Source organism: Schistocerca serialis, chromosome 7 (genome assembly GCF_023864345.2).
Source record: "Schistocerca serialis cubense isolate TAMUIC-IGC-003099 chromosome 7, iqSchSeri2.2, whole genome shotgun sequence".
Taxonomy (NCBI): domain Eukaryota; kingdom Metazoa; phylum Arthropoda; class Insecta; order Orthoptera; family Acrididae; genus Schistocerca; species Schistocerca serialis.
In genome coordinates this window covers 336,498,010-336,519,963 of record NC_064644.1, presented here as the reverse complement: position 1 = coordinate 336,519,963, position 21,954 = coordinate 336,498,010, and the positions used below count along the sequence as shown (strand labels likewise).

The 21,954-nt window shown below is 39.6% G+C and overlaps 1 protein-coding gene across 1 annotated transcript in view; it reads left to right on the top strand.

Annotated features, from left to right (window-relative positions):
• LOC126412371 (uncharacterized) overlaps window positions 1-10,004 on the top strand; it is an 82,528-nt gene extending 72,524 nt beyond the window's left edge. Inside the window, exon 6 of the mRNA XM_050081940.1 lies at window positions 9,175-10,004. Coding sequence (XP_049937897.1) covers window positions 9,175-9,740 — 566 coding nt within the window. The 3' untranslated portion in view covers window positions 9,741-10,004. The remainder of the gene's footprint in view (window positions 1-9,174) is intronic.
• Window positions 10,005-21,954: the final 11,950 nt, after the last annotated feature.

The window sequence follows — 21,954 nt, the reverse complement described above, 5'->3', positions numbered from 1 at the left end:
AGTTATATCTTTAGTAATGCTCATTTGAAAGTGTTGTGGTAAGAGCTATAACAGGAAAAATAATAGCTTGTAATGACTCACCTTGTGCATCAGGAGGGCAACAGAAAATGGGTGTCTGGGAGGTGCAGAGATCAACCTTCTATGGGATGTACATGTACACTTCACAAAATGGACATTGTTGACATTCAATAAATGTTCAAAACAAATCATTAATTGCACCATGAACACTGAATGAAAAATGGCACGCCACAAGTGATCACAAATATTTGCACCATCAGGATCAAAGGTGAATGCTTTGGAAGTTATAAACCATGTGGGATGTTTAGACAGTTATCCACTCTTAAAGAATGCAAAAAATAGTAGAATCATATTGGTGTAATGGGGTGATAACTGGTGGCATGCAACTGAAAGCGAAACAGTCTGTTGTGGAACTTATCTTGAAACTGGCTATCCTTTAAGGCGTAGCTGCAGATGGTGCGATAATATGTTTTGTAGGCATGGGAGGAAAAAAAAAAAAAAAAATCCAGAGGCTGAATTTGTCTGTTGGTTCCAGGTGTATGAATTGCAATGTCACACACTTTCCAAGGAGAAATGGCTACTTAGGCTGATATAACAACAAAAACAGTCAGTTATGACAAAATCCCATGTCACTTTCCTTGATGTTAATATCGCCCTCACTGAAGGCCAGCTACACACTTCCATCCACATTAAATTTACCAACAAACAACAGTACTTACATTTTGACAGTTGCCATCTTTTTCATGTCAGATGTTCCCTTCCATACAGCCTTGGCATTCAAGGCAAATGTATTTGTTCAGATGCAGACTCTTTACAGTACACCACCATTCTCACCTCAACCTTCATTGCACGTAATTATCCCACCAGCATAGTTAAAAAGCAGATTTCTCGGGCCATCACATCCAATCCTTGTACGGCTGATCCCTCCACAAAACAGCTCCTGAGCACATCATTGGTGACTCAGTATTATCCTGGTGCAGAATGTGTTAATCAGGTACTTCAACATGACTTCCTGAAATCCTGCCCTGAAATGAGATCCTGTCTGTTTGAAATTTTGCCTACCACACCTAGAATAGCTTTCCATCGGCCTCCCAATCTCCGCAATATTCTTGTCAGACCCTATGCTCCTTCTGCGCCCATCTACCTACCCTATGGCTCCTACCCCTTTGACCGTTCCCAGTGCAAGACTTTCCCTATGCAACCTCCTACCACCACCTATAAGAGCCCTGTAACCAGTCAAACATATATTATCAAAGGAAGAGCCACCTGCGAAACAGCATGCTCTACAACATGACATTTGTGACCTCAGCACCTGTTTCACCACACGTGCCATCTGGATTCTTCTCCCAGACACTAGTTTCTCAGAACTCCACAGGTGGGAACTAACACAACAACATGTCCTTGTGTGGCCTTAATTTACATTAATTTCCTCTGTCTCAGCTTTCTTCACTGTAACTACTCTTTGCTTCACTCCATTTGCGTTTTCTAAATCTTCCATTGTCTTTCCTGTCTGTTTTTCACAGCCCCCCCCCCCCCCCCTCCCCCTCGCAACTCTGTTACATACAATGCACTCAGCTTGTCACTCTTATTAACTCATGCACAGTGTTTTAGTAGTAATCTCTGTCTTGCATATTACCCTATATTCCACCTTTAAGCTCTCAGGTTTTCAAATCTCATCCAATGCAGTCCCCAATGATCAATCTTTCCTTCTCATCCCATACAGTAAGTCTCCCCTGGTCTGCAGTTCTGGGTGACTTTCCCAAAATCTACCCCTTTTCCTAGACCTCTCCAGTCCTTTTCCTTCACCCTTCTTCCTGCCTCTTCAACCCTTCTGCTGGAAGAAGGCGCCACTAGCTCCGAAAGCTTGCCAGTTACAACAGTCTTCTATGTGTGTGTTCTGCTGCCACTTGGTGAGTAGATTTTTTTATCTATCCCATTAAATAACTTCCCAAAGAAAGATGTTTTACTCTAAAGAAGTGTCACTTTTGCAATCAAACCAGGAGTCAAGCACAAGCAAGTTATTGTGACCAGCTATTGGCCAAAAGCAGTGCTCGTATCATAGTTGCAGTTCTCTTATCCCCATTTTCCCACTGTTGCTTACTGTGATGTAAATATTCCCTACTGCCCTTGCAAGATCACACACACACCAGAACAAATTGTAGGGGCAGAGCACCATCCAACTTCTCGCAGCACAGTAAATAACTTTCCAGCCACTTTATCATTCAGATTAATAGCTGGCATAAATGTTTGCAAATGCATTAAGGCACTGACATTAGTTCATCTTGGTACAACTCTCTTGGTATCTCTAATTTCCAGAGTTCCTCTCACAAGCATTTCCGAATTAGTCAGAACCGAAAAAAAATTCCTTACTGAACAATGGACCGAGCGAGGTGGTGCAGTGGTTAGACACTGGACTCGCATTCGGGAGGATGACGGTTCAATCCTGCGTCCGGCCATCCTGATTTCGGTTTTCCGTGATTTCCCTAAATCACTCCAGGCAAATGCCGGGATGGTTCCTTTCAAAGGGCACGGCCGACTTCCTTCCCGGTCCTTCCCTAATCCGATGAGACCGATGACCTCGCTGTCTGGTCTCCTTCCCCAAAACAACCAACCAACTGAACAATGGGATAAGTTTGTTTATTTCATCTACAAAGTTTTGGGCTGATTCCACAGTTGGCTGTGCATTGTCAAATTGATGATTTGTTTGAAATTTCATTAACTCATTTCTTCCAATTCTGGAGCACTGTTTGAAGTTATGCAACCATCCACTGCTTCTCTTGAAATTGCTGTAATCTGTCTTGTGCACAATTTTGTGTGCATGACACAGCAGGTCACACTTGGGCACATGTTATAAACTGTATCGAGTATCATTGAAATGTGCAAACATCAGTTTTTGTACCAAGTGTGGCTTGTCCTCTCTTGAATATTTTTAGTTTTTCTTATGTACTACATGGTCATATTGCTGCAGACTTATTCAAAATATGTTCATAATTTTTTTTCTCTATTCTGTGTACATAATTGTGTTCAGTACCTGCTCCTTGGACACTGATTGTCCTTTACTACTTTTCTTTGAAAACTGCACATTCCACTGCCTCACCTTGCAGAAATGCTAATATTTCACCTGCCATTTCTTACTCTGCAAAATTCCTTGGGTTCCTTTCTGACAAAAGTCTACCTGTTGTAGACATAGTGCAATGTTTGCTTTGTTTATCATTGCCATTGCTGTGCCTTGTATTGATACCACAAGCACGGTAGCAAGTTACTTGTCAACTAAGCAGTGCAGTTATGCTCCATAGCCTAATGCTGTGCTCACCATTGGATATCTCCAGTCTTGCCCCATGTTGCCATTAGCTGCCAATCTTTTGGTTGCATGGTGGACAATATGTGGGACATCAAATGCTGTAAACATCTTTGGCTTTTTGTGACCTCGCACTTGGGTGTCCTTGTAAGTGAGGAACCTAGTGAAAGTGAATGCTTTGAGCTTATATTTGACAGGCAAATATACAAAGTAGTATATGAACAATCTCGACGATCTTCTGGGGAAATACTAGTCAGACTAGATGTATCACATTTAACACTCTGCATTCTGAAGGTTCACATAAAAAAGAATAGACTAAAGGACGACTGGTCTACAGACTCATTGACTGAAAGATCTTTCTTTTCGAAAGTAATACCTAGGAACAGGTTTCTGACAGTTCTAAGAATGTTATATTTCAGTCGTGCATGTGTTCTGGGAGATGCTGAGAGGATGAATGGCCTTCATGAAATAAAGTATATTGTAAATTTTTTAACAGTGAAATTCAAGTCAATTCTAATCCATTCTGAGATTTGTATATTGACGAGTCTAATGCTGTGGAAAGGTAGACATTTTCAAACAGCATATACCAAGCAAAAGGCACAGATTTGGAATAAAACTGTTCATATTGAATGACGTTGAAACTAGATTTATTTTAGATTTAGTAATGTACACAGGAAGAGGAACAGAAATTGAAGATACTTGGGGTCGTGGTGTGTCTGGCACTCTTGTAACTACTCTGTTGAAACCGTACCTCAACAATGCTGATAACATATACAACCACTGATGTGTTTTCCTTTCCACACAAGAATAGAACTGTTGCCTGTGGGACAGTTAGGCCAAAAAGAAAATGTGTGTCAACTGATTTGCCTTCAAAATGAAAGAAAGAACAAATTACATCACACCATACTGATTGTACGTTGGCAGTAAAGTTTATGGATAAGGAAGAAGTGCACATGCTTTCAACAATTCATACACACACAATTGTTGTAACAGAGAACAACAACAGAGAAACAGGTGAGAAAAAGCAAGAAATGCAATACTGTCATACAATATAGCCAGAAGATGCGAGCATCGGATAAAACAGACTTGCAGATCAGCTCTATTCAATGTGCACAAAAGTCAATCAACTGATACAAAAAGGTTTTCTTTCACATCTTGGACTTAACTGTATTGAATGGCATGTTCTTTACGAAAAGCAAACTGCTAAAAAACCACAGCTACTACACTTTTTCTTGGAGCTCATGAGGCAGTTGCTTGAGAAATACAACATTCGCATACAATCTGCAAAGGAAGGAAGACCAACATCACATGAGGCACCACCAAATCTCACACAGAGGCACTTTCTTTACGTAGTACCACAGGCTGCAGAACAAGGGTCCAAGAGCCAAAGAACATGCAACACATGCAGTCATATGACATGAAAAGACAAAGAAAGAAAAGATGCTAGGTTTATGTGTGCAGACCGCAATATCCCTTTATGTATAAATCCATGTTTTCAAGAGTAGTACACATTGGAAATATTTTATATTAGTTATACACTTCCATGTAACACTTCTCAATTAATTAAATACAATAAAATTAATTATGAGAAAATAGCAAGCCACTAGCTTGTTTTATCTCAAAAACCCATGTAATTAAACAATTCCAAAATAACTCAGTTGAAAGAAGCAAGCGAGCATATAAAAACTTAATCTTCAAAGGGCTAAGGATAGAAATTGGTAAAAAGATAAAATGCTTCCAATTTTTATGTTCAACAACAATATGAAAAGAATAGAGTGCTACTAACCATATAGAGGAGACACTGAGCTGCAGATAAGCACCATGAAAATACTATTATACATTTTAGCTTTCATCCAAAAACCTTCTTATGAAGTAAACTCTCTCCCCCCCCCCCCCCTCCCCCACACACACACACACACACACACACACACACACACATACGCACCACCACTCACAAACACATGACCACTGTCTCTGGCTGTTGTTACTGGACTGTGGACAGCAACGGTGCCAGATGGGAACAGCAATCTGACATTGGTAGTGCTGGTGAGGAAGAAGCATGGATTGAATGTTGAGGCCGGTGGTGGGGAACAGGCAAGATAGCAGGGTAGGGGTGGAGATTATGTGGTACTGCTTGCGAGAGCATGCATTGACATGATGGTGGCAAGTTAGGACTGCTACGTACCTGTGGCTGGATTTGAGTAAGTGGTAGTGGGAGGATGTATGGGACAGGTCTTGCATCTAGATATATTTCTGGGAGGAAAGCAAGGGATTGGTGGCAGGGCCGTAGTAGAGATGGAGAAGGGTATTGCATAGGTGTGGCGGGTGTTAGAAAACTACAGTGGGAGGGGTGAGAAGGGTAATGGGTAGGATACTCCTGATTTCAGGGCACAACAAGAGGTAGTCAAGACCCTGGCAGATGATGTGATTCAGTTGCTGCAATCCTTGGTGGTACTTAGTCACAAGGAGTGTGTTCCTTTGTGGCCAGTGGGTTGGTATGAGGGAGGCAGTAGTTGACTAGAGATACGAGGCGTGGGAGATCTGTTTCTGTACAAGGTTGGGTGGGTAATTTCAGTCTGTGAAGGCCTCAGTGAGATCCTTAGTATGAGGGTTGACTGAAAAGCAATGCCTCCACCTTCGTAGCTCTTCAACAGTTGGCAGCATTGGTATGTGACAAGTACTGGCTTGTTCCATAGCCTCTTCTATACAGCTCCAGCTGGCAGGAAACCTTAGCATTGAACGGTTGTGTTGTTACAATGTAAAGTATGGAACCCTGCGCAGATGGTCGGTCAATGAAATTTAAGCAACGTGCAGTCATTAAATTCTTGACAGCAGAAGGTGTCACTCCAAAGGAGATTCAGAGAATGGAAGAAGTTTTTATGGTGATTGTGTTGATGTGAGTACTGTGCATAGTTGGGGGGCGAGTAAGTTTAAAGATGTTGAGGTGGGAACATCTGACCTGCATGACAAACAAAGAGTTGGACGTCCTGTGACAGCAGCCACCGAGTTTCGCAAGCAAAATGTTGACAGATTGATTCGGGACAATTGTTGTATCACTCAGAGAGAAACTGCAAGCATAATCAGCATTTCACAAGAATGTGTGGGTCACATTATTGTTTTGCTTGGCTATCGGAATATCTGTGCACAGTGGGTACCCCGGATGCTGACTCCTCAAATGAAAGTGCACAGATTTGGAATTTGCCAGGAACTCCTCTTGCATTATGAGAATGAAGGTGAAGCCTTTCCTCATTCAATTGTGACAGGGGACAAAATGTGGGTACACCATCACAACCCGGAGATGTTGAGAGAATTGTGAGACTGTGGTTGCAGAAACAGTGCGTCGACTTCTTCCGTGACAGCTTCAGAAAACTTGTTCATCGTTGGCAGAAATGTATCCAATTGGCTGGTGATTATGTGGAAAAATGAATATTGGTAATTAAAGATCACATTATAAGGATTATTTGTGCATTTGATTTCTTAAAATATTCCCATTCAAACCCAATTAATGAAGGTGGAGGCATTACTTTTCATTCAACCCTTGTATATTTGCATGTTCCACTGTTTTCCATACTGCAAGCTTTATACAAGGCTCTCACAAAAACATTTATTGTAGTCTTATCATCCTGTAATTACAATCACTACCTGAGCCAGAATATATTATACAAACTTCACGACCATTAAGTTTAATCAGATCTAAAACTTTTCCAATTTATATGCAAAGAAGACAGTCAAATCTGTAATTGCAATGGAATTGTTTGTGTATCAGTGTAATATGATTTGTCATCACCCTATGTGGGTTGTAACATAATTACATGGCTCACACTCAGATCAGAGGTGATGCAGGATTTGAGGTCATATGCCTTTGACACGCAAGCAGTTAAATGCAGGAGTCATTTGCCAATGGGCATATCTTTACAGTGAAGATGCAGAGGGGCATAGGCACTAGTTTATAACCAGAGTAAGTGTAAAACATAAGTGAAGCTTACTTGATTCTCCAATCAGTTACCAGAATAAATGGCCAAAATGGCCTATAACTCTATTACGATACTGGTATACACAATAACATATGGTACTATGACCACAAATCATGGAAGTAGCAGATTCTGTTTTTCTGATCGAACTCTTTATTTCAGTAGCGCGTCAAGTGACAGATGGACAGAGTTACATGTAGACAAATGTATGAAGGAAACCAATAACTATAGTGTAGAGGTACATGGCAGAAAGCTTTAAAAGTCCTTTTGTGTATACTCACTTATCTGAGTATGATGTTCAGTCACACAGAATCCGCTGCTGCTGCTCATTGTCCATCCAAGGCCACTAGCTGGAACTGTTCACTGTCTCGAACTAGGCCTTGCCTGACATTTGAGGGCCACTATATATGCCTGCTTGCTTGTAGATGATATGTGACTCCATCGCCCTTCCTCCAACTCACAATCAGTGATTACGAAATCAGCAATTTCTCAATGCATGTGATCTCCTGCTGAACTGATCAAAGCGACTTGCACTGTGTGCCTCCATCTAAGCTAAAAGGCTTACTGCTAATATTCATACTAAGATTCACTCGCTTCCCCTCCTCTCCATCTCCAGTTTTTTGTGTCAATGTTAAACATGTACTGAGAAACATTCTTTCAAGCAGGAGATAGCATGGTGAACTAGTGATATTTATTTATTTCCTGTTCTTCAGTGTTTGAATATGCCTAGCTAGTTCTTAAAACTATTCAAAATGTCACTTTATTCACATGCAAAAATCGGTGCTAAATCTAAATTTCCAGATTTGGCATTAAAAGAAATAGAAATATTTACTTTTAATGAAGATTCCAGGGATAGTTTGCCACAATCTAGAAACAGATACACTCGCAGTATCCTAGAAAACTATCTCTCTAGCGAAGGGTAAAGACAATGTATACTAATACCTCATTAAGCAAAATTGATTCAAAAGCCCTTAGCTTGAGCTTATTGGCTAGAACAAAGGAAAATATATGCTCCCATGAGACTATACTATTCTAACAGCAGAGCTAATGACCATCGTACAGGTTCTCCAGTGTGCTTACCAATAACAAGAAAAACCATTCATTGTATTATCACATTCCAGATTAATTATCTTTGTCCTGAAATATTTATAGAATGGAAGAAGTAACTACCCACTACATAGGGAGACATTATTTAACAAGCATCAATAGGTGGTTGGTCTCTGTTGGAAAAGAGATATTATGGCATTAAATGAAATGAATGATAATTTTTTCTAATAATGATTATAGCCCTCAAATCATCCTTCGATGATCTTTCAGATTTTCTTGATGTGACTGATTAACGGAGTATTTCCAAGTGTTCACCCAAGTTCATATTTGCATTTTCATAAAAACGGAAATATAAATTTGGCTAAACACCCAAAAGTACACTGTTTATCATCTTTTGTTATGTTGCTTTTGTTTCGTGTAGTAATCATCATCAATATTATTGTACAACCTATACATGTAATGCACCGAGTGGGGTAGCGCAATGATTAGCACACTGGACTTGCATTTGGGAGGATGACAGTTCAAATCTGAGTTCGGCCATCCTGATCTAGGTTTTCCATAATTCCTCTAAATCGCTTAAGACAAAAGGTGGAACAGTTCCTTTGAAAGGGCATTGCCACTTCCTTCTCCATCATTCCCTAATCCGAATTTGTGCTCCGTCTCCAACGACCTCGTTGTTAGCAGGATGGTAAATGCCAACTTCTTCTGTGTAGTACAAACCCTCTCCCCATTTTTATGAATTAACCAAAGTTTATATACCATAATTCTGTGTAAGTAACAAATTAATTTTTGTTGTTTGAAGCCATGTTTTCTATATTTTCATATCTTATGTCCTTACAGAGCTGGTAATGCGGAAAAATGTAGTAGTGGTTAACAGAAAAAACAATGATCAGAACTCAGAAGCAGACAGTAGAATGCTCAAATTGACATCACCTAAGAATGAGCCAAGTAGCGAATATACTTCATATGATTGTTCTACTATCGAAAACTCAAGTTCCATCACCAAGAGTTTGACTAACACCCAAAAAGTGGATCCAAAAGTACATTATGAAGCTCCTCCAGTGGCTGCTACAGAAAAAAATAAAAAAGTAAAGAACACATCTAATACAGATTCGCAGTCACTAACAAATAGAATCAGTGCGCCGAAGATAGTAAAGAGACAAATTGCTCAGTTAAAAACTCATTTTGACTTGATTGCATTTTTGAAAATGGAGGAAACTCTTAGAAATCAGAACATAAAATCATGTATTACTCATAACTTGGATATGCTGCAATGGAACATACTAAAAAATCTTGTTTCTTCACATATCACAAAGCTTAAGAAGAAGCATGCATCCAGAAATGAAGAGAGATATGAAACACTCATGAAGAAAGTGCGGAAAACAATAGCAGTTAGCCTAGGTTAATATTTATTTTGATACTGGTGTGAACAGGTGAATGCATGTTTTTGTTGTTGTGGTGTTTTGATAGGAGTAACATCTGTATTTTGCCATGAATTATGAATAACTGAAGTGTGAAATTCACCAGTATTACACAGTATATAGAATTCAGTGTATAGAGGGTAGTATGCTTGAATTAATTTTGAGAAGACTTTTGCGTTGTTGCAGAATATGCCTTTTGTGTTGTAGCAGAATATGCTGTATATAAATAAAGATGTTAACAATGTATTACCCCTTGGATATACATGTGTAATACTGGGTTTCTTTTGTCTACCATGTATGTAATTTTTAAACCAAGATTTTACCACCTGCCAGTACTAGAATGCTTTTTGTTCATGACAAGGGAACCCCACATTGTAGAAGTTCAATCGTTAATATCTTTCAATTTTTGTATTGTGCATATTACATCACCATCAAGAAGCTCTACTCAGTTTGCATGCTCTTTCACTTGCTTAACTGAATAAGTGTTGTACTGTTGCTCATTAATATTTTTGTTCTACCACAGTTGTTCATTCTGTCTGGCATTAGTAATGTTAATTATAGTGTGACTGTGTATGAAAATTAAAATCAAAACATTGAAGGTTGCAGTATTATCTGTTTTCCCACAGATCCAGAGAAGTGGACTCAATATGTTCAACGAAGTGAGGTAGCGTGGTGGTTAGCATACTAGATTCGCATTTGGGAGGACAACGGTTCAAACCCTTGTCCGGCCATCATGATTTAGGGTTTTTGTGATTTCCCTAAATTGCATAAGGCAAATGCTGGGATGGTTCCTTTGAGAGGGCACGGTCGATTTCCTTCTCCATCCTTGAAGAAGTGGTGGCATTAACATTAAAATTACTACTATCTGTAGCGTATATTTTAAATATATCTAAAAACAAAGATGTATCTAAAAACACAGATGATGTGACTTACCGAACGAAAGTGCTGGCAGGTCGATAGACACACAAACAAACACAAACATACACACGAAATTCAAGCTTTCGCAACAAACTGTTGCCTCATCAGGAAAGAGGGAAGGAGAGGGAAAGACGAAAGGATGGGGAGAGGGTAAGGAGTCATTCCAGTCCCGGGAGCGGAAAGACTTACCTTAGGGGGAAAAAAGGACAGGTATACACTCGCACACACACACATATCCATCCGCACATACACAGACTGTGTCTGTGTATGTGCAGATGGATATGTGTGTGTGTGCGAGTGTATACCTGTCCTTTTTTCCCCCTAAGGTAAGTCTTTCAGCTCCCGGGATTGGAATGATGGAATGACTCCTTACCATCTCCCCATCCTTTCGTATCTGTGTATGTGCAGATGGATATGTGTGTGTGTGCGAGTGTATACCTGTCCTTTTTTCCCCCTAAGGTAAGTCTTTCCGCTCCCGGGATTGGAATGATGGAATGACTCCTTACCCTCTCCCCATCCTTTCGTCTTTCCCTCTCCTTCCCTCTTTCCTGATGAGGCAACAGTTTGTTGCGAAAGCTTGAATTTCATGTGTATTTTTGTGTTTGTTTGTGTGTCTATCGACCTGCCAGCACTTTCGTTCGGTAAGTCACATCATCTGTGTTTTTAGATATATTTTTCCCACGTGGAATGTTTCCCTCTATTAAAAACAAAGATGATGTGACTTACCAAAAGAAAGCGCTGGCAGGTCGATAGACACACAAACATACACACAAAATTCTAGCTTTCGCAACCAACGGCTGCTTCGTCAGGAAAGAGGGAAGGAGAGGGAAAGACGAAAGGATGTGGGTTTTAAGGGAGAGGGTAAGGAGTCATTCCAATCCCGGGAGCGGAAAGACTTACCTTAGGGGGAAAAAAGGACGGGTATACACACGCGCGCACACACACACACACATATCCATCCACACACATACAGACACAAGCAGACATATTCAAAGGCCCCTTTGAATATGTCTGCTTGTGTCTGTATGTGTGTGGATGGATGTGTGTGTGTGTGTGTGTGTGTGTGTGTGTGTGTGTGTGTGTGTGTGTGTGTGTGTGTGTGTGTGCGCGCGCGTGTGTATACCCGTCCTTTTTTCCCCCTAAGGTAAGTCTTTCCGCTCCCGGGATTGGAATGACTCCTTACCCTCTCCCTTAAAACCCACATCCTTTCGTCTTTCCCTCTCCTTCCCTCTTTCCTGACGAAGCAGCCGTTGGTTGCGAAAGCTAGAATTTTGTGCATATGTTTGTGTTTGTTTGTGTGTCTATCGACCTGCCAGCGCTTTCTTTTGGTAAGTCACATCATCTTTGTTTTTAGATATATTTTTCCCATGTGGAATGTTTCCCTCTATTATATGCATGTTTTAAATAGGTAGATTACTTATTTAATCTCCAGAAATGAAGGAACTTAAGAAAGAACACAACAGCAATAACAGGAAACAGTACACTGAAAACAAAACCGAAGTTACTGGCCCATGCTTTAAATGTAGAGGAAGCAATGCCAAAGTCTTCAGTTTCACCACAGTGCTAAACTAATAACTGAAATACACAAGATTTTGCAAAAAGTGTTTACAGACATGTATTAAATGTTTCATCAAATCCAAGAAAAGTTCCCATTTAAATCTAGAAGATACAAGCAAAGCATTGCTGTCACTCTCTTTGTCCAGGAAAAGTTATATTTATGTATAAAACAGTGGGCTCTTCTGATAGTGCCATTTAAGTAGTTAAATTTCTCAATTTTGTCTTTTTGATCTAGGTCTCCCCTGTACAACAGCATGGTTCCTAGAAATTTGAATCTATCTGCTTTTATAAAGGTATGTCAGTACCAACATTACTGTATGGAAGTGAATCTTGGGTAATGAAAAAGAAGGATAAAATAAGAATACAAGCCAATGAAATGAAATTTCGCAGATACATAGCAGGATACATCAAGCTAGACTACAAAAGAAATACAGATATCAGGAAGGAATCAAATATTTTTGATATAAACAGTAAGGTTGACGAATACTGACAAAAATGAATATCCCATCTGTTACGAATGGACAAAGAAGAACAACAACAATGGCTTCTACCAAAGTTTTCAATTTTGAAAATACAGATTTCTAATTTGTTCCACAAACATCTTGGTGTTTCGAGTGACATATGGTACCTCGTTAGCAAGCTAGTGTCAAGTTTAACTGAAACAAAGAAGCTGTGTATATTAAACTGTGATGAATCAAACAATGGAAAATCCAGAATGGAATATACGAGGGTCATTCAATAATTAAAATGAGACAAATTGGTCTGGGAGGGGGGGGGGGGGGGGGGGACTGTTAGTAGGGCAAGTTTGGTACTTTTATGGCTTTAAGTTGGCATACTGGGATGAGCCCTGATCAGCTGATGTACCAACATTGTTTTGTTTATAACCTCAAAAATACATTTGTTTTGTTTATAAACTTAAAAATACATTTCAAGATGGTGAGTCTGCTTGGAACGTCCACTTTAATTGAACAACGTTCTGTTATTCAATTTTTACTTGCTGAAGGTGAGAAACCGGTGAATATATGCTGTAGGATGTTTAAAGTTTATGGTGAAGGTTGTATGAATCATGCAAATTTTTACAAGTGTAGAGCAGTTCAAAAATGGTCGCGACTCAGTGACTGACGTACGTCATTCTGGCCGACCAGTTGCCGAACTGTGGAAATGATATTTGATAAGGTTCAAATTAGTACTGATACAGTTCATAACATTATCTGTAACAAGATGAAGTACCACATAACATGCGCAAGTTCGGTCCCAAAGGAGTTGATGTGGCTACCCAAGGAAACAGGTTGAGAGTGTGCCCAGAGCTAAAGGAACATTATGAAAGAGAAGGAGAGCACTTCCTCAACAAAATTTTAACTTGGGATGAAACTTGGGTTCCCTATTATGAGCCAGAATCCAAAAGACAAAGCATGGAGTGGAAGCACGCCAACTCACCTGTCGAGAAAGAATTCAAAACCCAAGCATCAGCAGGAAAACACATGTTAACAGTGTTTTGGGATACTGAAGATCCAGTTTCTCATGACCATCTCGAAGAGTAGTATACAATGAACAGTCAATACTACTCAGATTTGCTTTTAAACAAGGTGAAGCCAGTCATGAGAGAGAGATGTCGTGGATCTCAGAGGAGAGGTGTGATTCTCCAGCAAGACAAGGCACATACTCATATTGCTCAACTAACCCATGAAACCATTGACAAAATGGGCTGGGAACTACAGCCTCATCCCCCTTACAGTCCTGATTTGGCACCTAATGATTTCCATTTGTTTGGTGCACTGGAGGAGGTATTACATGGGAAGAGTTCCAGGACGAGGACATGAAAAAGTTAGTGGGAAATTGGTTTAAACATAAAGATAAAGAGTTATTTGCAGCCAGAATAAAAAAGCTTGTAGCCTGTTGGAACAAGTGCATAAATGTTCAAGGGGATGGTGTTGAAAAGTAGAAAAAGTATTGTTTCGAAAAAATAAACGCTTTTTCTCCAGAGCAATTTATCTCTTTAATTACTGAATGACCCTCGTAACAATATTATGATTGTGGGTTCAGTTGCCTGAGACTGCAGCCGTGTGTGTGTGTGTGTGTGTGTGTGTGTGTGTGTGTGTGTGTGTGTGTGTGAGAGAGAGAGAGAGAGAGAGAGAGAGAGTAGGTGTGTCTCTTGTTGATGAAGGGCTTAATTGCCAAAAGCTTTGATGAGATGGATGTGGACAGTCATATATCGTACAACCATGAAACTAACATCGTATACATACCACACAGGCAGGTACGTACTGTTATGGAACATGGTTTATTCGGAAACTTGAAGCAGCCTGTATATTATAACTTTGATACCACAATGACTTGAGATAAGCAGATTGGTATCATTAAAGAGATACAGAATGTAAGATCTGCTGTAGTTGGTGTCGTATCTGCTTTGGTGGGGGAGGGGGAGGGAGGGAAGGCAAGATTGGGAGGAATTTAACATTGACTAAGCAAATACATACTTCATCAGTCTAAATTATGAAAGGAAACATGTTTTGGGTATTTGCTGGTGTGCCACATTTTGGGATTTTGTGGCTGCTCAGACACAGTGTAGAAAAGTTTAAAACTTGTCATTTGGTCATCTATTTTTCCACGACTATATCAACTGAGTCATGGTAATTGCCAGTAAATTAGCTTATTACACAAATGCTCTAGCATTTATTTGGATGAATTTGGTTTATGTAACTGAAGATACATGTTTTGATGATGACTTGGGTTCTGCTCAAGTCTAATGATTTATAATGCTTATAGCACTTGGTAGTAGCCTAAGGCCAAAGTCTAGATTGTGAAATAAAACCCGTTGTACAGTCAAATGGTGGTTATATCTTTCAAAAAAGTTTGGGAAATATTGTAGGAATAACTTTTTGGATGGTGATTTTACAATTGGTGACCCAAAAAAATAACAAAATATGTAATAGAACAGTTATTGTTGAAAGACAGTTGAGCACTCAAATTGCAGCCTAAACTTATTGCTCACTATCTGACAGTCTCTGGAAAAGACTGATAGCTCATTCATCCTAGCCTGCCAACTCTTTTCCAACACCATATCTGAAGTAATTTCTTTTGTGATGCCTGAATTAAAATACACTGCAGACTTCTGCAGGGTGGTTAACAATACAGTTGATATTATGTTTCCAATGTACGTGTTGGCAATGACCTATTTCAAGTGTTTTAGTGTCTCAAAAATGAGATCGACAGGAAGTGCAAAATGGCTAAGCAGGGATGGCTAGAGGACAAATGTAAGGATGTAGAGGCCTATCTCACTAGGGGTAAGATAGATACCGCCTATAGGAAAATTAAAGAGACCTTTGGAGATAAGAGAACGACTTGTATGAATATCAAGAGCTCAGATGGAAACCCAGTTCTAAGCAAAGAAGGGAAAGCAGAAAGGTGGAAGGAGTATATAGAGGGTCTATACAAGGGCGATGTACTTGAGGACAATATTATGGAAATGGAAGAGGATGTAGATGAAGATGAAATGGGAGATATGATACTGCGTGAAGAGTTTGACAGAGCACTGAAAGACCTGAGTCGAAACAAGGCCCCCGGAGTAGACAATATTCCATTGGAACTACTGACGGCCGTGGGAGAGCCAGTCCTGACAAAACTCTACCATCTGGTGAGCAAGATGTATGAAACAGGCGAAATACCCTCAGACTTCAAGAAGAATATAATAATTCCAATCCCAAAGAAAGCAGGTGTTGACAGATGTGAAAATTACCGAACTATCAGCTTAATAAGTCACAGCTGCAAAATACTAACACGAATTCTTTACAGACGAATGGAAAAACTAGTAGAAGCCAACCTCGGGGAAGATCAGTTTGGATTCCGTAGAAACACTGGAACACGTGAGGCAATACTGACCTTACGACTTATCTTAGAAGAAAGATTAAGGAAAGGCAAACCTACGTTTCTAGCATTTGTAGACTTAGAGAAAGCTTTTGACAATGTTGACTGGAATACTCTCTTTAAAATTCTAAAGGTGGCAGGGGTAAAATACAGGGAGCGAAAGGCTGTTTACAATTTGTACAGAAACCAGATGGCAGTTATAAGAGTCGAGGGACATGAAAGGAAAGCAGTGGTTGGGAAGGGAGTAAGACAGGGTTGTAGCCTCTCCCCGATGTTGTTCAATCTGTATATTGAGCAAGCAGTAAAGGAAACAAAAGAAAAATTCGGAGTAGGTATTAAAATTCATGGAGAAGAAATAAAAACTTTGAGGTTCGCCGATGACATTGTAATTCTGTCAGAGACAGCAAAGGACTTGGAAGAGCAGTTGAATGGAATGGACAGTGTCTTGAAAGGAGGATATAAGATGAACATCAACAAAAGCAAAACAAGGATAATGGAATGTAGTCTAATTAAGTCGGGTGATGCTGAGGGAATTAGATTAGGAAATGAGGCACTTAAAGTAGTAAAGGAGTTTTGCTATTTGGGGAGCAAAATAACTGATGATGGTCGAAGGAGAGAGGATATAAAATGTAGGCTGGCAATGGCAAGGAAAGCGTTTCTGAAGAAGAGAAATTTGTTAACATCCAGTATTGATTTAAGTGTCAGGAAGTCATTTCTGAAAGTATTCGTATGGAGTGTAGCCATGTATGGAAGTGAAACATGGACGATAAATAGTTTGGACAAGAAGAGAATAGAAGCTTTCGAAATGTGGTGCTACAGAAGAATGCTGAAGATTAGATGGGTAGATCACATAACTAATGAGGAAGTATTGAATAGGATTGGGGAGAAGAGAAGTTTGTGGCACAACTTGACCAGAAGAAGGGATCGGTTGGTAGGACATGTTCTGAGGCATCAAGGGATCACCAATTTAGTATTGGAGGGCAGCGTGGAGGGTAAAAATCGTAGAGGGAGACCAAGAGATGAATACACTAAGCAGATTCAGAAGGATGTAGGTTGCAGTAGGTACTGGGAGATGAAAAAGCTTGCACAGGATAGAGTAGCATGGAGAGCTGCATCAAACCAGTCTCAGGACTGAAGACCACAACAACAACAGTGTTGTGTAGACACATGAGGAGTTTCTTCATGGATTCTACTGTCTGTGAAAGAATAAGAGAAGGAGAAATAAAACTTAATTTACATAGATGCAGTCACTGTTGGATTGCTTTGTAATCTGAAAGGTGGTTACAATTTGAGCTGTATATTTACCTCAAAGTTCAGCCAGGCTGCCTCAAAAACTCTTCCCAGATAAGAGTCGTTGGCAGAGCCCATGACTTCCCTAACGAATGTAATTCAAAAGCTGTTTGCGTGTCACAATTTACCAAGAACAGAATTTCTGACAGTCAGTCACATAAATCTTCGCCATTTGCAATGGAAACAGGTGCAAACTACCTGATTTTGAAGCTGTTCACATGATATATCATCTCTGACATTGAGGAAACATTGTGAATTGTAGGAAATGAACAAAAAAAAAAATAGTTGTGTTACATTAGAAGATTTAACTGTGTCATCGCTTATAGTCCTCCCCCCATGAACCATGGACCAAGCCGGGAGGGGGGGGGAGGGTCCTCAGAGATACAGATAGCCATACTGTAGGTGCAACCACAATGGAGAGGTATCTGTTGAGAGGCCAGACAAATGTGTGGTTTCAGAAGAGGAGCAGCAGCCTTCTCAGTAGTTCCGGGGGCAACAGTCTGGATGATTGACTGATCTGGCCCTGTATCATCAACCAAAATATCCTTGTTGTGCTGTTACTGCGAACAGCTGAAAGCAAGGGGAAACTACAGCAATAATTTTTCCCAAGGGCATACAGCTCTACTGTATGGTTAAATAAAGATAGGTGCTGCCTACAGGAAAATTAGACACCTTTGGAGAAAAAAGAATAACTTACATTAGTATTAAGAGCTCCGTAGAAAACCAGTCCTAAGCGAAGAAGAGAAAGCAGAAAGATGGAAGTTGTATACAAAGGCTCTACAGAAGGGAGATGTGCTTGAGGGCAATGTTATGGAAATGGAAGAGGATGTAGATGAAGATGAGAAGGGAGATATGATAGTACATAAAGAATTTGATGAAGCACTGAAAGTCTTAAGTCAAAACAAGGTCCCGAGAGTAGACAACATTGAGTTAGAGCTACTGATAACCTTGGACAGCCAGCTGTGACAAAACTCTTCCATCTGGTGAGCAACATATACAAGAAGGGTGAAGTACCCTCAGACTTCAAAAAGAACATAATAATTCCAATTCCAAAGAAAGCAGGTGCTGACAGGTGTGAAAATTACTGAACTATCAGTTTAATAAGTCATGGTTGCAAAATACTAACATGAATCATTTACAGAAGAATGGAAAAATTGGTAGAAGCTGACTTCAAGGAAGATCAGTTTGGATTCCAGAGAACACAGAGGCAATACTCACCCTAGACTTCTCATAGAAGATTGGTTAAGGGAAGGCAAACCCACATTTCTAGACTCAGAGAAGGCTTTTCACAGAGTTGACTGGAATACTCTCTTTCAAATTCTGAAGGTGGCAGGGGTCAAATAAGAGAGCAAAAGGCTATTTGCAATTTGTACAGAAAGCAGTTGTAAGAGTCGAGCAGCACGAAAGGGAAGCAGTGGTTGAGAAGGGAGTGACACAGGGTTGTAGCCTATCCCCGATATTACTCAATCTGTATATTGAGCAAGCAGTAAAGGAAACAAAAAGTCAGTTTGGAGTTGGAATTAAAGTCGAGGGAAAAGAAATATAAACTTTGAGGTTTGCCGATTACATTGTAACCGAGGATGGTCGAAGTAGGGAGGATATAAAATGTAGACGCAATGGCAAAAAAAGTGTTTCTGAAGAAGAGAAATTTATTCACATCGCGTATAGATTTAAGTGTCAGGAAGCCCTTTCTGAAAGTATTTGTAGCCATGTAAGGAAGTGAAACATGGATGATAACCAGTTTAGACAAGAAAAGAATAGAAGCTTTTGAAACATAGTGCTACAGGAGAATGCTGAAGATCAGATGGGTAGATCACATAACTAATGAGGAGGTACTGAATAGAATTGGGGAGAAGAAAAATCTGTGGTACAATCTGACAAGAAGAAGGGATTGGGTGGTAGGACTCATTCTGAGGCATCAAGGGATCGCCAATTTAGTACTGGAGGGAAGCGTGGGGAGTCATAGAGGGAAACCAAGAGATGAATACAGTAAGCAAATTCAGTTTTTGGACTGAAGACCACTACAGTACACCACTGGCTGAAACTCCAGAGTATTTTATAGAATGTCTCTGTTAAATCGCACAATGTATTGTTTCCAGATCCATTTCCCCAGGCAAATAACTTGGACATCCTAGTGGCAATACGATAGATACATCAACAAACCCTATAAGCTTCGGCTGGACTGAGAAACTATCTCACTGTGGCTCACTCATTTCTCAGATGAGTCATTTGAAATAGTCAAAAAATTATATGTACTATTTTTAAATTTCTGTGGCAGCAGTATCTATAAAGATGTTCTAAAATAAACTGACTAAACTTTTAATCGGGAAGTATCAAAATATTTCTCAAGAGGTTGTTACAGCATGTACCAGAACCTTCATCCAAATAAGGCACATCAGCAAAGGGACAGAGGGCTAAACAGCAGCAGCAGAAAGCAGCACACACATATGGAGAGTGTCTGCAGGTCACTCCAAACTGGATTAAGGTGTTTCATCTCGTCTTAATCTTCTTTTCATTAGCATTAACCTCATTTAGGGTAGGCTACACTGTACACAATATTTGGCAAATATATTTTATTTAACTTCATGGCTGGATGCCCTTCCTGTTGCTGCAGCTGTCAGTTACCTAAGGGAGGGAAGTAATGTGGACCACTTACCTGTAAATTATGTAAACTTTTTTCCGTGTCTGCTCATATTTTAAATGTTTTTGTATCATATTTTCTGAGGCAGAAACCGGGGGCCTGCCCAGCATGCTTGTCTAAACAAGCATGTAAAACCATCTAAAAGATGCACTCAAGCTCACCAAATTAAGATATTTAATACGAGTATTTTGTTAAAACTATTGATAGTAAGGCAATTAAGTCTCTAGCTTCTGTATAATTATGCATAGTAATGTTTAAATGACTGGAATTATGGTGTTTCCTTAGTATGCATGAAAGCTTTTATCATTGTTGCTTATGCAGTACTATTAAAAACTGAATAAAAACAGACTGAAGGACATTGGGTGAGGAATTATCAAATAGAAAGTATTGAGTAATACTATGTATATGCCAAGAGGAGTCATATTGTTTAATTTTGCTAGTCATTACTAGGAGGACAACATATGCAATTCATGGCCTTAGTAAGTAGTAACATTCACACTTCTTGGCATTTTTTCTGTTTTGTGCACCCCTTCTGGCTTGACAACTCTCTTGTCCATGTGCCTTCAGCAAGTGTTGGTAGAAAGCCCCAGGATAATGCAAACTGATGAAGCGAGAAATAGGAGAATGTTATTCACATTTTTTGCCCAAGTGCTGTTGCTTACTACAATTCACACAATCGTGGTTGGTGTTGATTTAATGGACCAATGCTTGGCATTGCATGCACTCTGATGTCGCAACAAACATTGGTATCTGCGACTGTTATTTCATTTTCTAAGTATGTGTGTGTAGTAAATTGCTGATTCTTTTAGATCACAAGGTGTCTGTAGCAAGAACACTAGTAAATGTTGGCTCACAAGGTGGAAGTAGTGCAGGAAAGGTGCAGGCCAAGCCAACTCCATCTAAAGTAAAATGACAACCAGTGACAGAACCCCAGATGGAATACTTCATCATGCAGGTAACCATTGGTCAGATCGGATAAATGTCAAAAATGCAAATCGCTGTCATTATGAAATTTGTAAAAGGAAAACAAAATATATCTTTGTCAAATGTAAAGAACCTTTGTGCCCTAATTGTTTTGAAACAATTTTCGCAGCAAAAGAAATGATAAAACCATTGTTATGAAAATAAAATTGCATAGTGTACGTCATTAAAATTGGTGATGTAATCATCTAACAATTACCAGTACGTGCATTTTGATTATTCATAACCATCATTTGTTAATATTAACCACTCATTAAAGGATTAAGCACAATAGTGTTGTACACGAAAATTAGAATACTTCTTGTGCTACTACTCATTTTTGACAGTGACATCATGTGCAAATGCCAAACACATTATCCCAACTATCTGTGTAGTAACCTTGATTGACTTGCACCAATTGCAGTTTATGCTGGGGCCACAGCTCCCAGTGGAATCATGAACCAAGTGTGTAATGGGTGGAGCCACTGAGTATTTAAGCGGCAAGTCAGTTTACTTCCATGTGTGTTGCTTATCATTTCACTCCACACATTGTTAAATAAATACAACCTTCCCTTATTTTAGAGTTAGCAGTAGATCTGTTTGGACTGTTTTCACTAGCTTCCAGTGATTTTGAGTTTTCTTACACTTCATTGAAATAAAGAGTTCCGGACTTCAGTGTACCTTCCAGTTTCTTTGAAAGTACGAGATTTAAATTAAGTAACATCTCTGTTGTGCCCTACAAACAATGTTTGTGTATCTGCAGAGATACAGAATTATGTCGACGGGATCGTATTTCTCTTCTTCACAGCACTTGAGCAAAAGCAGCACAAGAGGTTTCTAACAAGGACTTTACCATTGGAGAGTGGTTATGTGGCTTAAAGGCAGCATGGATGTAGCAATCTTTTTGTATGCTGTTAAGAAATAAGCTTCTGCCATCAGCCATGGAATATTGGAAATATTGGATGCCAT